We start from the raw sequence: 17,330 nt of genomic DNA, 5'->3' as shown, positions 1-17,330 counted from the left end.
TCTCAGTGAAGTTTTTACTCAACCCATAACCAGATTTCACTCAGCTCATAAGTATATGTTGACTTGCACAGGAGAATAGCATGTTTGCCTGTTTGCTAATACAATATATTGTGTGAGAAAGTAAAAATGGACGCAGCCGCAATTTAATGCATTAACGACCAATGGGAACTCTAAGGAAAGTTTTGAATCACATTCATCTTTGCTAAACTCCTGCTTCTATTTTACATTTTCTGCATTTCTTTTCTCTTCTTCCGGATAACGAAGATTTACATAAAAACAGGCTTCTTGTTTATTGAGGGTCCATCTGCTCCTGGAGGATTTTCCCAATGGTTGATGTAGAGTTGATTACGATGCAGCAAATAGAAGATGATGACTTCAACAGGGAAAGGAGCTGTAGGAGCTCTCTTTTGGGGAGAAGGCTCTTGCTTTCATATAGTCAAGAACAAGGGAAGAGCCCTACATTACATATAAGTAGAATTGCTTCTCATTATCACACCTTCAAAAAGTTTTCCGTGAGGCAGCTCTTCAGAATCAGGAAATCCTGATTTCTAGTGACAAGGGGTTAAGATAGATTACTCTTGTCAGCCCTGTAATAAGACGTGAGACTAATGTACACGTAATGCACTGTGAGAGAAATAACAAGGATTTAGGAACAGTTTCCACTAGCATGTTAAAAGGAGTGTGAAAATGTTTTTGACTCACTTATTAGAAGATCTCACTCATTTAAGAAAAAATGAAATTAAGCCTCATGTATCTATAGTATCTAAAAATGTCCATGTGGATGAGTGTTTAGACGTAATATGCTGTACATTAATATTCTAATTGCACTTTCATTTCTTCTTTGTTTAATGAAACAAATAAACATAATATTACTAAATTCTATTCTCAGAATGCTTAGGAAGCTTACACATTAGTAAAACCACCTCCATTTGTTTTCCCCAGCAGAGAGGCTATGAATATTATTATGGACTTCCACACAGAAAGCACAGTTAACAGGTAGCACTGGCATTACACAACACTGTATTGTAGATTGGAGAAATGTCATGTAAGTGCTTGTCAATGTACCTACAATAACATGTACAGTTCTGTCCACCTCAGAACCAAAACACCATTGGAACAAAACCAAGGGAAGTGGTGGATTCTGCATCTGTTCAAGTCTTCAAATCAAGACAGGATCCCTTTCTGGAAGATAAGCTTTAGTGAGACATAGGTTACTGAGCTCAATACAGGGATAACTGGATGAAATTCTCTGCCCTGTGCTAGACAGGAAGTCAGACTAGATGATCCAATGGTCTCTTTTGGCCTTAAAAATCTATGAATCTATGAAAAAGAAGTCAATTTCTGAAATGTAACTGTTTCCATTAGCCTCTGAGGGCAGACCAATAAACAGGCCCTATATCTTGTCCAAGTAAACCTGTTGAGTTAGTAATATTTACACAGCAAGCTATTCCTGGACTGAAATACAAGGTGTTCTTTCACAGATTTATTTGGACGAAATGGAGGATCTACTTATTGATCTGCCCTCAACGGCTAATGGAAATGGTTAGGTTTCAGACGATTCTTAGAAAGGATGCTTCTCAACTGATGGGCCAGTCTTTGCTTGTAGTGACATTTTATAGCAATTCTTCATCTTTGACTCTCGATATAGTGGGACTCTCTTAGACTTGTATCTATTGACTAGTCAAGCTGAGCATACCCAGTTATTTTAATCTTTCCTAGTAAATCAATATTTTCAGCCTTCTGTCATCATTGCTATTCCCCTCTGAACTCCTTTCTTCATCCTGATGTCTTTTTGGCACTGAGGTGGGCAGATCTGTGACTATCAGGCCAGTGTTTCACGGAGAATGTAGGGAAATGCTGAATTATCCTTTTATGACAAACATCGGAAATATTTGTTTAGGACAAGACAAGACTCGCAAATGAAGAAAACTATGCCCATTCCTCACAGTTAAAAGGTCTTTGGCATCACAGCTTAGTGTGGAATATGGATGCATAAAAAGCTGAGAGGAAACGGCTGAACTGCTAAATAACTGTATAGCCAAGTAACATCACAGGAAAACGAAGGTGTCTTTTGATACGCTGCTATAGTTTAGGAAGTGTCCTATTTTAAAGAGTTTGTTCCATTTTCCCTGACATTCTTTCTTATCTTTTCTCACTTGCTATCCACCTTACTGCACTGCAGTATTATTGTCCATGCTGCACAAAAGCAGTGAAAGCACTGTGAAGAATTACAGTATTCTGAAAAACCCCTGACAGTGAAACATTTTTAACTTCTTGCCCCCCCTACCCAGAGATGGAGGCTCAGTTTCTCGGCACCAAAAGACTCCTTGGGAAGACAGACTTCCCTGTGCAAAGCACTGATATAGTCCTACAAGCATAGCAGCACTTCAGATGGACTTCCTTTCTGATTAATCCCATGAAGGGCATCTCTTACTTTCAGTTGCTTGGTCTTCTCTCGGAGGGTGTGTCGGTAGAGCTGCAACTGTTCTGCCGCTTCGGGCCCAGGCTGCCGGGCCAAGATGTGCTTCAGCTCTACATACAGCTTTTCCTTTTCCTAAGAGACAAGATAAGCAGAACAACAACAGTTCATAAGTGCTCTTATTTGCCGCCACAGTAGCAACAGGACAACCTGTATTTATATCAACGCAGCTGAAAGATGCAAGTAAATCTAGCAGCTATTTGCAGAAACAAATCTGCCTGTGTGTCAGTCTCTGCCTTGCTAGCCATAAGGTATTTAAAGTTGTTGTGATAGCAGTGGGATAGCTCATTAAGAGAAACACCCAGCTAGTTCATACCAAGAATTAAATATTCTTAAACACTGTCATCAGCAAACCTGCTTTGGCACAGAGAGTATAAAACAGAGTCACCAGAAATGTAGTCAAGGAGAAAATTACTTACCAGTAATTGTGTTTATTGTGGTCCCCTTCTCCCACCCCCATCACATTACATTAAGGGATATAGCTCCACCCACCTGGAAGTAAGGAGTCAACAAAACCGTCAATCACGGCCTATATAAAAGAACCAGCCCACCCACTTTCTTCTCCAAATAGAATCCTGCAGAGCAAATAAATATATAAGAAAACCAAACAACACACACCACTAACTGAGAGAGCCCCCAAGGGGATGTGGGAGGAAAGGAAAATTAGGGATGACTATGACAAACACAATTACCAGTGAACAATTTTTCCTTGTCATATGTCTCCTCTTCCCACACATTACAACAGAACCTATGCGGTACATGGATGTAACAAGCCATAAGTTCCCAGAGGAGCTCCATGGCCACTTGTGGCTTTCAATGCTGAAACGCTGCTTCCAAATATGGTTTAAGGTCTAATTTATTTTACCTGAGTTAATACATGTATTAGGTGAAGTCCATATCATGGTTTTGCACATTTCAAGGTGGCTAATGCTTCACCACTCTCAGTGATGGGGCCACCTGTCCAGGTTTTCCCAAGATCATCCCTATTTTGAAGAGGCTGTCCTGGGAAATTTGTAAGTGTGCTCAGTACACGCTACCAGCTGTTCAGTTTTATGGGCATGGGATCATCCTGGATGTCCTGTTTTCTGGTACCTCAGAGATGGCAACCCGACCACTCAGACTGAGATAATTATTATTATTTAATATAATCATCCTCCTAGAAAAAAGACATAGCAGGCATCTAAGTTTGTTAGATAATGAGAAAGAATGATCCCCCTTCTGTATGCTGTGAGTGTAGAAATGTTCTTTTACCAGTGTTGCCACTTCTCTCAATACTTGGTGTTTTTCTGGGTGCCCTGCTCCTGCAATAAGGTGATTACGAGACTTTCAGCTATTATTTAAAAAACAAGTTTCTAGCCCTTGTGGTTGAAGAGAAAAGATGGAAAATGCGTACATCTAAAAGGCTCAAAAACAAAACGCAAATAAAAAACTTTTTAAAAAAAATATCATTTTTAAGCCAATCTCGTGATGATTTTGGGGGGCCTGACTCACAATTTTAACACTTGAGGTTAGCAATACTGCTTATCAAATGAAGGCTGGGAACTGGGGCTATCAATTAATTGCAATTAACTCACGCCATTAAATAAAAAAAAATAATCGCGATTAATCGTAGTTTTAATCGCACTGTTAAACAATAGACTCCCAATTGAAATGTATTAAATATTTTTGGATGTTTTTCTACATTTTCAAATATATTAACTTAAATGACAACACAGAATACAAAGTGTACAGTGCTCACTTTATATTATTATTTTTATTACAAATATTTGCACTGTAAAAATGATAAAAGAAATAGTATTTTTCAATTCACCTCATACAAGTATTGTAGTGCAGTCTCTTTATCGTGAAAGTGCAACTTACAAATGTAGATTTTTTTTGGTTACATAACTGCACTCAAAACCAAAACCGTGTAAAACTTCAGAGCCTAAAAGTCCACTCAGTCCTACTTCTTATTCAGCCAACCGCTAAGACAAACAAGTTTGTTTACATTTGCAGAAGATAATGCTGCCCGCTTCTTATTTACAATGTCATCTGAAAGTGAGAACAGGCGTTCGCATGGGACTTTTGTAACCGGCATTGCAAGGTATTTACGTGCCAGATATGCTAAATATTTGTATGCCCCTTCATGCTTTGGCCACCATTCCAGAGGACATACTTCCATGCTGATGGCTCCCATTAAAAATATAATGCATTAATTAATTTTGTGACTGAACTCCTTGGGAGAGAATTGTATGCCTCCTGCTCTGTTTTACCCGCATTCTGCCATATATTTCATGTTACAGCAGTCTCGGATAATGACCCAGCACATCTTGTTCATTTTAAGAACACTTTCACTGCAGATTTGACAAAACACAAAGAAGATACCAATGTGAGATTTCTAGGGATAGATACAGCACTCGACCCAAAGTTTAAGAATCTGAACTGCCTTCCAAAATCTGAGAGGGACGAGGTGTAGAGCATGCTTTCAAATGTCTTAAAAGAGCAACACTCCGATGTGGAAACTACAGAACCCAAACCACCAAAAAAGAAAAACAACCTTCTGCTGGTGGCATCTGACTCAGATAATGAAAATGAACATGCGTCGGTCTGCACTGTTTTGGATTGTTATACAGCAGAACCCGTCATCAGCATGGACGCATATCTTCTGGAATGGTGGTTGAAGCATGAAGGGACATATGAATCTTTAGCTCATCTGGCACGTAAATATCTTGCGACGCCGGCTATGACAGTGCCATGCGAATGCCTGTTCTCACTTTCAGGTGACATTGTAAACAAGAAGCGGGCAGCATTATCTCCTGCAAATGTAAACAAACTTGTTTGTCTGAGCAACTGGCTGAACAAGAAGTAGGACTGAGTGGCCTTGTAGGCTCTAAAGTTTTACATTGCATTCAAAAATAAAACAGGGGTTTTTGTACATAATTCTACATTTGTAAGTTCAACTTTCATGATAAAGCGATTGCACTACAGTACTTGTAATGGGGGAATTGAAAAATACTATTTCTTTTGTTTTTTTACAGTGCAAATATTTGTAATAAAAAATAAATATAAAGTGAGCACTGTACATTTTGTATTCTGTGTTGTAATTGAAATCAATATATTTGAAAATGTAGAAAACATCCCAAAACATTTAAATAAATGGTATTCTATTATTGTTTAACAGCGCAATTAATCGCACGATTAATTTTTTTAATTGTGTGATTAATCACGATTAATTTTTTTAATCACTTGACAGCCCTACTTGGAACCCTTGAAGTGCCTTTGGAAAGAAATGAAGGACAGAGGAAAGACAAGCAGTGACAAAATGCCATATTGATTGGCCCATCGGTAATGTCAGAGCCAGTTAAGGTGTCATGTGGGGAAGGTGATCCAGGAAGTGAATGTCAGGACCAAGACATTCATCTTGGACATAGCTAAGATCCTGTTAGACACAGGACAAGAAAGAGTGTCAGTGTCTTCATAATGCTTCTCCCACATGGCCACGTTCCCCCAAAAAGCAGAAATGCACAAAGAAGCAGGAATTGTCCCAAAAAGGTCCATCAAAGCCAACCATCTTGTTTTACTTCAGACTGGTTGTGACACATTGGGTCAAAGAAACTCCCTTGGGACTGCCACCTGATGTGCCTAGACTACCTATGAGCCTGTTTTCCCTGCCAGCTTGGGACTTCAGTGCCTTGCCTTGTTTGAGCCAGACACACTTGCCTGCTGCTAACACAGATCCAAGTCTGAACCACGTCCCCCACAAGCTGCAGGCTTAACTGAAAACAGCTTAAGAAGTGCTCCTGTCTCCAGCACTCAGATACTCAACTCCCAATGGGGTCCAAACCCCAAATAAATCCGTTTTACCCTATATAAAGCTTATACAGGGTAAACTCATAAATTGTTCGCCCTCTATAACACTGATAGAGAGATATGCACAGCTGTTTGCCCCCCCCCCGGTATTAATACATACTCTGGGTTAATTAATAAGTAAAAAGTGATTTTATTGAATACAAAAAGTAGGATTTAAGTGGTTCCAAGTAATAACAGACAGAACAAAGTGAATTACCAAGCAAAATAAAATAAAATACGCAAGTCTAAGCCTAATACAGTAAGAAAACTGAATACAGGTAAATCTCACCCTCAGCGATGTTTCAATAGGCTTTTTTCACAGACTGGATGCCTTCCTAGTCTGGGCCCAATCCTTTCCCCTGGTACAGTCCTTGTTCCAGCTCAAGTGGTAGCTAGGGGATTTCTCATGACTGCAGCCCCCTTTGTTCTATTCCACCCCCTTATATATCTTTTGCACAAGGCAGGAATCCTTTGTCCCTCTCTGGGTTCCCACAGCTCCTTCTAAATGGAAAAGGTTAAAGATGGATTCCAGTTCAGGTGACATGATCACATGTCACTGTAAGACTTCATTACCCATTTGCCAGCACACACTTATACAGGAACACTTTCAAGTAAACAGAGCCATCTACAGTCAATTGTGCTAGTTGATGGGAGCCATCAAGATTCCAAACCCACCATTAATGGCCCACACTTTCCATAATTACAATAGGACATCAGAGTTATATTTCATATTTCTAGTTTCAGATACAAGAGTGGTACATTCATACAAATAGGATGACCACGCTTAGTAGATTATAAGCTTTGTAATGATACCTTACAAGAGACCTTTTGCATGAAACATATTCCAGTTACCTTATATTCACACTCATTAGCATATTTTCATAAAATCATATAGAGTGCAACGTCACACTGGTATCTTCTACACCCAGTGACATAGTTATGAGGGATTTCCATTCCTGTGGTAAAGGAGGGACCTCTGTCTGGCTCATAATCTGTGTGTGCGCGTGTCCAGATCTACCCCTTCCTCCAAGGTTTCCTGTTCTTCCTCAACTCTAAAGTGCTTAGGGAAGAACTCAGTAGGAGTATGGATTTTCTGGTTAGAAGGTCAATTGTACTGGAGAAAGTTGGCAGAAGGAAGTAGGGATCTTCTTTAGCAGTTGTTGAGGAAGACAAGGACCAATGAAAGTTAGGGTAGGGCCAATGAATGATGCAATCCTGACACAAAGAGCAAAGGAGAAGAGAGCATGGACAGAACATTCCCAGTTGCTTATCTGATCTAGAGAGGGAGCACCAGTGTGCTGATAGGGTCCAGAAAGGAGAGGAATTCAGGAGATACTGAACTCAGCTAATCCTCAGAACACCTGAAAGGCTAAAAGACATGGATGGAAAGTAAATAGGAAGAGTAGAAAGAGGGTTGGTCTGGTAAAAAAAAACAGGGCCCTGGATATCATGACATCACACGGTGAGTCTGGAGCCCGAAGAAGTGGGCTGTAGCCCACGAAAGCTTATGCTCAAATAAATTTGTTAGTCTCTAAGGTGCCACAAGTACTCCTGTTCTTTTTGCGGATACAGACTAACATGGCTGCTACTCTGAAACCTGACAGATAGAAGAAGCTGTAGTGTTATATTGGGACTCCATGAGGCAGATTAGGAGACTGTGGGGCCAGTGAACTTCTGGACATTTTTTGTAGAAGATGCTGAGCCTGGTCAAGTCTAGAGTCCAAGCACAAGGGAGCAAGCATTAGGAAGGCTGCCTGCAGTAGGCCTGGTGCCCTCATTTACCAACAAGTCGTTTCGTATTTGGGGCTCATTTACTGTATCTCTCTCTGTGTTTTTTATCCTTTTTACTCATTTTTTAATTTAAAAAACCAATCTTCTATCTTATTCTTCTCTGCTCCCAGGAGAGCTGGAAGGGGAAAAGAAGCATGTTTGAACAGAAACAGAACTAGAAGACAAGGAATGAGTAAAGGGACCTAGACTTCCAGGTTGAAGAAGACAAAAAGACTGAGTAGGAAGTAGGCAGGCTTGGTCATTTAGACTGGCTTTGATGAACATCCTTTTCACCTACTTGCTTCATGGAAGGTGGAGCTGTCCTTAGTCAGGATTCTTTTGTGGGGGGTGTGAAAAAAGGAGACCCACTACAGTGTGTAATTGCTGGGCATGATATATATTCATCGTTCAACTTTGTACGGTACCTGGGCCAAGATTTTCAAAAGTGACTCGTGATTTGGGGTCTCTCAACTTTTGGATGCTCAACCTGAACATCTTCGTGAGGCCTGGTTTTCAGCACTTTCTGAAAATCAGGACCTTTTAAAGCGTCTCTAGTTAAGCATCCAAAATCACAAGTTACTTTTGAAAATCCTGGTCTTAAATTATGATAATTTATTCAGAGGCACTCCTTATAAGTTTTTATCAATGCCTGGCAGAAAATACAAAGTCATCACTGATAAAGTTTGCAGATGACAAAGTTTGGGGGAATGGTAAATAATGAAGAGGACAGGTCACTGATACAGAGTGATCTGGTTTGCTTGGTAAGATGGGCACAAGCAAACAATATGCATTGTAATATGGCCAAATGTAAAATTATACATCTAGGAACACAAAATGTAGGCCGCGCTTACAAGATGGGGGAATCTATCCTGGGAAGCAGTGACTCTGAAAGAGATTTAGGGGGCATGGTGGATAATCAGCTGAACATGAACTTCCAGTGGGATGCTGTGGCCAAAAGAAGTAACACAGTCCTTGGTTGTATAAAAAGGGAAATATCAAATAGAAGTAAGGAGGTTATATTACTTCTGTATTTGGCACTGGTGCAAATGCTACTCGAATACTGTGTCCAGTTCTGGTGCCCACAGTTCAAGAAATATGATGATAAATTGTAGAGGGTTAAGAGAAAAGAAAGAAGAATGATTCAAGGATTGGAAAACATTCCTGATAGTGATAAATTCAAGGAGCTCAATCCATTTATTTTAACAAAGAAAAGATTAAGGGATGACTCGATTACAATCTGTAAGTACATACATGGGGAACAAATACTTGATAGTGGTCTCTTCAGTCTAACAGACAAAGATCTAACAAGATCCAATCGCTGAAAGCTGAAACTAGAGAAATTCAGAGTGAAAATAAGGGTACGTCTATACTTACCTCCGGGTCCGGCGGTAAGCAATCGATCTTCTGGGATCGATCCCAGAAGTGCTCGCCGTCGACGCCGGTACTCCTGCTCCCCGAGAGGAGTACGCGGAGTCAACGGGGGAGCCTGCCTGCCGCGTCTGGACCCGCGGTAAGTTCGAACTAAGGTACTTCGACTTCAGCTACGTTATTAACGTAGCTGAAGTTGCGTATCTTAGTTCGAAGTGGGGGGTTAGTGTGGACCAGGCCTAAGGCATACATTTTTAACAGGGAACATAAGTAACTACTGGAACAACTTACCAAGGACTGTGGTGGATTCTCCACTGATGGCAATTTTTTAATCAAGATTGGAAGTTTTTCTAAAAGATATGCTGTAGTTCAGAGAGGAATTGATTTAGGGAAGTCCTCTGGCCTGTGCTAAACAGGAAGGCAGACTAGACGATCACAGTGGGCCCTTCTGGTCTTAGAATCTATGCAGTGCTGTGATTTTTTCACAGAACAACTCCTCTGTAATCAGGCAGCTCACTGTACCATGAACTACAATTTGCACATGCAAAGCATTACATGGAACTTTCATTCTGCTGCACAGAGTTTCACTATGTCTCTAAAAGTGACTTCTACCATTTTTTGTTACTTTGGGTTCAAGCTTTTTGTACATTTAAAAAGCAACAGCAAATGAAAAAATGATCTTGTGAAAACCACGCTGCTCTGTATTAACATTCCATCCCTGCATGTATCACAGATTTGTATTTTGGGAGAGTGTACTGGTAATCTGGATAAATATGGAGCAGTTGATGGATTGAAGGTCTTATGTGCAATTGTTTTCCAATTTATTTCTCTCCTAACCCACTACAAGGGCCAACCAAGCTCTTCAAACATTGTGCAATGGGGTGTATAATAACCCCATTTAGAGACAAAGCGTGCAATTCTATTATAAAGAGAATCTATCTTATGCAACAGAGACTCATTAGCTGTCCAATGTGTATTGTCTCCATAATCCAGCAGTGGCAGAACCAGCTGTCTTGTAATGCATATCCTGTCCTTCCTCGCTAAGCGCTGTCCATCTCTTTTATATCTAGTCAATTAATTTGTCACTGGGTTAGAAGCACCATATGTCAGGGAAACATCAAAAGAAAATCCTGTATACTTAATTCTTTCCTCATCAGCAAAAGTTTGTATTCACAGGTTGACGCTTCTAAATATTCTAACATTTTAGCCAAGGAGGCAACAAAATGTGACTTGTGTATCACATGTTATGGTGTTTACCTTTCAAATTACTTTAAAAATACATACAGCTGGAATAAATTTAAGTCAGTATACAAAGTATATCTGATACTATCAGCAAAAGTGGTGCAGTTATCCCCACACGTACATATTTGGGAATGCCTGGAAAAACAAAGCAGCATAAAATAACTGAGAAAGAACCTTGCATTTCACAATGCCCAGTCGGGGCGGGGGGATGGATGAGCTGAGGAATATGCAATGTAAACTACACATGGGTATCTCCTAGGGCCAGTGCAGTCTGACACATCAGTAAATGGTATTCAAAGGAAGGCTGCTTTCAGTTGTGATATTTCCTGTACTGCAACCACTGAAGATGGCTCCCTGCTGCTGTTTGGACAGTGGCTGAAATTTACCCCCTCCTTAGTCTTCAGGGGTGAGCCAAGTGGAGATGGGGCAGACAGAAATCAACCCTCCACCTAGAGGAAGGCCACAGGGCTGCACGCAGATGGTATTCCAACCGAACACCTGGAGTAGAAGTTAAGACCCCTCACACCCATTATGCATGGGTAAGGCTACAATTTAGTCACGGGTATTTTTAGTAAAAGTCATGGACAGGTCATGAGCAATAAACAAAAATTCACAGCCCACGACCCGTCCATGACTTATATTATAAGCATCCCTTGCTAAATCTTGGGGGGGGTGGAGGGCCGTTGGTGGGGGGGGGTGCCCTGGAGGAACCTCTGCTGGGGGGTGCTCCGGGGCGGTGCTGCTGAGGGGGGACGGGACCAGCAGCTCCTGCTGCCAGCGGCTGCTCCGGCCACCCTGGGACTGCTGGCGGGGGCCACCGACAGCAGCTGCTCCTGGGGACTACTGCCGGGGGCCTCTGGCAGCCCCATGTAGCCTATAGCAGGAGGTCTCAACCTTTTTCTTGCTGAGGCCCCCCTCAACATGCTATAAAAATGCCAAGGCCTGGGTGGGGGGCGGGAACTTGGGGCTCCAGGCCGGGGCATAGGCATAGTTTTACTTCTATTTGGGGGGGCAAGAGCTGGCAGGGCTCGAGCCAACTCTGCACAATGGGGTCCAGGGAGGGAGCACCACCTCCACCCCCTGACTCACTCAGGAGGCCAACCAGCCTGTCTGGACTGTAGGAGGATGCAATCAAAAAAATATAACTCAATGGAGGGCTCAGTTCAAAAAGTTTGAATACCGCTCAGGGTGGAGGCAGGGGGTAGCTAGGGGCTGTGTGCGGGCGGGGGGGAGCTCAGGATGCAGGGAGGGGGGTAGCTAATGGCTGTGTGCAGGTGGGGGGGTAGCTCCCGGTGCAGGGAGGGGGTAGCTAGGGGCTGTGTGCAAGCAGGGGGTAGCTCAGGGTGCAGGGAGGGGGTAGCTAGGGGCTGTGTGCGGGCGGGGGGGGAGCTCAGGGTGCAGGGAGGGGGGTAGCTAATGGCTGTGTGCAGGGGGGGAGTGGCTAGGGGCTGTGTACGGGTGGCGGGGTGCTCCCAGTGCAGTTCCCAGCTTCAGCGGGGGGGGGAGGGGAACAGGGCTCCCAGCTTCAGCCCTGCACCACTCCTGGCTTCCGGGCGGGTGGGTGGGATACACCGACTTCAGCCCCGCGCCACTCCCAGCTTCAGCGCTGGAGCTCAGGACACTGGGTTTCAGCTGTGGGACTCCGCAGCCGCCCTGAATGGGCTCGCAGACCCACAGGGGTCCGCAGACCCTCGATTGAGAACTGCAGGCCTATAGGGCTAGCCTGCTTGCTTGCCTATGTATATCTTTTCTTATGGACATCTTATTTTCTGATGGGTTTGATTATTTGTTTTATTATCATCGATTTATAGATTTATATTAAAGCATTTTGGCTGTAACGCAAGGGACCTACAGGCCACATCCTGTATGCTGAGCTAAGGCAAAGTTAGCAGACATATGTCTGGGACCTTTCACCCAGGATGCAAAGTTAGCAGGCACATGTTCGGGACTTTTCACCTAGATAGGTGGTGATGAGCTAAAGCGAAAGGTCCATCTATGGCTGCAATCTTTAACATAGATAGATAAAGGATGCTTGAAGCAGGGTGGCATAGGGGGATTCCTAAGTTCATAGCCTCTTTAAATTTAACAGGTAAACCACAAGGAAAGAACCAAAATAACTAGGTGGGACGGAAATAACAAATGTGAGAATGAGCTCATGTCATTAACATGTATGTATATGTCATCAGTACGTACAAACAGTCCAGCCTATGAAGTAAGTGTCCCCTGACATTTTGTGGGTGAGGAAACTAAGTTTGAATATAGAAGGAGGGCTCAAGTACTCAACCTCGATAAGAGAGGTGACCCACCATGCCAAGAATGTTTTTTTCTAAGGTTCCTAATTTCTAAGCTTATGGGTTCCTAAGTTTCGAGCTTCAAGGCTCCTTTGTTTATTAGGGCTGGTCTACACTGGGGAGGGATCAATCTAAGATAGGCAACTTCAGCTACGAGAATAGCGTAGCTGAAGTCGACGTATCTTAAATCGATTTACCTCGCGTCCTCACGGCGCGGGATCGACGGCCGCGGCTCCCCCGTCGACTCTGCTTCCGCCTCTTGCTCTGGTGGAGTTCCAGAGTCAATGGGGAGCGCATTCGGGGATCGATTTATCGCGTCTAGAGGAGACGCGATAAATCGATCCCCGATAGATCGATTACTACCCGCCGATCTGGCGGGTAGTGAAGACATACCCCTAGTCTATTAGTCTGTTAGTTCTTAATTGTAAGTTTAAGTCAGTTAGTTAATAAAACTCTAAGTTAGCTTCAAAAGCTCTTAGCTCTGTAGCTTCTCCTAAGCTTTGCACCTCCCACTCAAGAATTGAGGAACTTGGACCTGAACTCTCTTGGCATGCCAGAGGCGAGGCTGGTCCTTTGTCTCTCACCACCAGGTTATCCAGGAAGGGTGTAAGTATATTAATCAAAAGCTTTATCGTATATTATATCACATGTATCTCTAAAACAACATTACTGCATTTGTAACTCTAATTATTTTACCATTTAATTACTATTTAATTATTATTCCATTTATCTCAATAAACGTCTTTAAGTCTACATTTGTCTCAGTGTAAGTGCCCTGTCATACATCCCGAGAGTCCTTGCAAACTCTGTGTAGCCTGATTCTTGGACAAGAACCTTACTATCTTCTGATCAGATTAATTGGCGAGCCTATAACCCATATTATCCAAATTAGTAATATTAACTTCCTAAAATCAAGCACACTGGTCTCCGGGACCAGCCACACCAGCCACTGCTCGGGCAGTCCTCGGGGCCAGCTGCTTGGGCAGCCCTGGGGTCAGCCACACTGGCTGCCGCACAAGTCATGGAGGTTGTGGAAAGTCACGGAATCCGTGACTTTCCGCGACCTCCGTGACAAACACGGATCCCTATGCCTGGGCCTTGGGACACGTGATCCATGAAAGTGCAGACCCAGTAAACCCTTCCTTGTCCCATGACAAACTACCCCTCCGTGCCAGGCTGCAACTGTAACACACAGCTGGACAGGTGGGCAGATTTGGAGTTTCCCCACAGGAGTTGTAAGCAGCCGGAAAGCACAGGTACTTGCTTGCCATAAGTGGCAATACCCCTGCCTATTGAGGAGGTGAGGGTAAGATCCACCAGGCTTCCCATTAATTCACAGAGTTATTGCTGCTTGGCTTTCATGGCTAGGAGGAATGTAAGTTCCTCTAGCTCAGAGCGAGGCCCCAAAAACTGAAGTCTTTATACAGTCCTTTGTGGGCAAAATTCCCACCAAAGTCAGTAGGAGACTAGAGCTTTGTTCCAGGATTGGGCTCATTGTTACAAGTGGCTCTGTACCGTTAGTGACGCAAGCGAATACACAGCTACGGCAAAGTGATGAGCCCACATTCATTGTGCGTAAGCAGTGCACATTGGGAGTCTCAGATTAGGGGTTGGAGTCAGTCTCCAGGAGTTCCGAAGAGGATTTCAGTGCCTCTTTGGTAGCTGCTGTATAATTTGTGTAAATAAAAATCTTATCAGTCTGAGATTTGTTTTCCAGGAGAGCTCAGAGGAGCCCACAGATCTGCCTTTAGGCTGTACTCTGACAATATGTTTCTGTGTCTCCAAGTCTCTCTCCCATTTACTCTCCTGCTTTTTATTTCCTTCCTCTGAATATGAACTAGCTGCTGCATTCCCCTGGCCAGCTTACTCTGCAGTTGCTGAGTGAGAGGAAATTATTTCTTCTGTAGAGGTCTGACTAGGTATTTGGTAAGTTCCAAGGGACTGATTTTTCAGACTCCCATGGTCATCAATTTACGCACTCTGTGGTCAGGCAGAAGCACCTTACCAAGCACTAAAGATATGTCTAGATCCGAGCTGGAGGTATAATTTCCCGCTCAAGGAGACATACCCAAGCTAGCTCTGATTCAACAAATGCACTAGAATGTGGCCATGGGTAGTGCGAGCAGTGGCAGGGGCTAACCTCCCCGAATACGAGCCCAGGGTCTTGGATGGGACTGTATTCAGGGGATCTAGGCCCTCCCACCACTTATGCTGCCACATCTCCACTTCTGTTTTTAGGCACTAGTTTGATGAGAGCTAGCGCGGGTACGTCTACTGGAGCTGGAAATTACACCCTCCAGCTCAAATGCAGATGCCCTCTAAGAGCTTGTCTACACTTACAGCGCTGCAGCTGTGCCGCTGTAGCACTTAGTGAAGGCACTACCTACACTGATGGGAGAGCTTTTCCCATCACCACAATTAATCCACCTGCCCAAGAGGTAGAGAAGCCCTCCAGTCAACATAGCACCGTCTACACTGGGGGTTAGGTTGCTATAACTGTGTTGCTGAGGGTGTGGATTTTCCATACCCCACAGTGATGTAGTTTTACCGACATAAGCTGGTAGCGTAGACGAAGGCTACGTCTGCTTCACACAGTAGAAATTACAGCTGTCGAAAACTGCTCACTGTGCTCGCTCTTCTCATGGAGAAAAGACTATCAGTGACTGATACCTCAGCCCTTGTATTCCCAGAGCGCCACTCAGCCATTACTTCAGTCACAACCGAATTCCTCCTGGAGGTGGTAGTTTGCAGCACAGAAACCAGTAACTGGGAGCAAAGTGCTGTGTTCACTTAGATGGCCTTTTCTTACCCACTCAGATGCTGGCAAACTCCTGAAATGACCCCAATCGTTAGTTAGCCCAGTGTATGATTTTGAACTACAGGTGATCAATGATCTGACATCTAATGAAGATGAGGGGAGGAATAGCTCAGTGATTTGAGCAGTGGCCTGCTAAACGCAGGGTTGTGAGTTTAATCCTCGAGGGGGCCACTTAGGGATCTGGGGCAGAATCAGTACTTGATCCTATTAGTGAAGGCAGGGGACTAGACTCAATGACCAGTCCCTTCCAGTTCTAGGAGATAGGATATCTCCATTAATTTATTTTATTTTATGTATCTGCAGCAGAAATACACCAGAAAACCCCAGTTCTCTCAGAGTAGCAGTGTGGCCTTCTGGTTAGATATTTCAACAAATGTGACTACTATGGCTGCTACACATCAACAGCCTTCTCAACCAGCTCTGCAAAAACCCTATTACGCACCCAGCACTCTCCCTCACGCAAAAAACAACATTTCAATCTGAGTAAATTTCCTTTGTGTTTGTTCCTGTCTCTAGCAACAGGAGCGCCACAGCCGTCAGCAAAAAGAAAATAAAGGAAGACTGTAAAGCAAAAATATGTCATTTACTGTACCTTACCATCTCCCAAAACACTTAACCAAACTGGAAATCCTTATTTTAATTAGTAAGGGGTGAAAAACAGCACAGTGGCTCTGCAAGCGTCTTGCAGTCGGACATGGCTTTGCTGAAGAAAACACTTAGTCAACATGCCACGGGGGGTTTCTTGTTTATTGGCATTATAACCAAAATGTCAGAGCTAGGCTGAACTCTAGAACCATTTTGTTTATGATGTCATGGAGTAGCACAGCCTCTTAGACAGGATGAAATCCCCACTGTGAGATATTAAATAGGTGGCTAGAATCTGGTTTAAAATAAGACTATATATCGTCATAGTCATTTTCCCTTTATAAGCAAGGTACTTTTTTTATATAACACAGTAGTTCTTGGCTCAGGATGTCTATGATTAGGAGTTTTATGAGGCATATAAGAAATTAGCATACGGTAACCTTCACGATTTTTGTAACAATAGAAGAAATTTGCCTCTAGCACTTCGAGCTATGTGCAATATGAACTTTCTCAATAAACACTTTTCAAAGGCTCTTGCTCTTTCTCCTTGTCTATTTTAAATATGTCAAACACCTTTGCAATTGGCAGCTGTCTAGAATAGCCTGCATTTATATCATCAGGTAGACCCTCTTTTAGCAGTCTTGGGCAAGCTTTTCACAAACTAAAACTAAATCAGGCTTGAAACATAACACTGAAGTCCCTCCACAACGCTCACCCAGATGTCCTGCAAGGGGCTGCCCGGATGTCCTGCAAGGGGCTGCAGGGAGCTCCTCGTTAAAGGGTGCAACCAAATTGAAGGGAAGATTGGCATGATTTCCCTGCCTTTGCTGGAATTTGCACCACTCAGGACAGTGCTAAATTATCCCTGCCTGAGATGATTTATCCCTCCGGCTCATAAAAATGCTTCTGAAGAGCAAATTTGTTTCCCTTGGAGTGGAGCAGATTGCAC

The 17,330-nt window shown here is 43.2% G+C and overlaps 1 protein-coding gene across 1 annotated transcript in view; it reads right to left on the bottom strand.

Annotated features, from left to right (window-relative positions):
• The window catches only part of CFAP58 (cilia and flagella associated protein 58), a 103,197-nt gene that overhangs the window by 8,537 nt on the left and 77,330 nt on the right, over nt 1-17,330 (bottom strand). The window contains 1 exon segment of the mRNA XM_026651098.1: nt 2,435-2,554. Coding sequence (XP_026506883.1) covers nt 2,435-2,554 — 120 coding nt within the window.

Source organism: Terrapene carolina, unplaced genomic scaffold, assembly GCF_002925995.2.
Source record: "Terrapene carolina triunguis isolate 2854851 unplaced genomic scaffold, T_m_triunguis-2.0 Scaffold95, whole genome shotgun sequence".
Taxonomy (NCBI): domain Eukaryota; kingdom Metazoa; phylum Chordata; order Testudines; family Emydidae; genus Terrapene; species Terrapene triunguis.
This window is presented reverse-complemented; position numbering and strand designations above follow the sequence as displayed.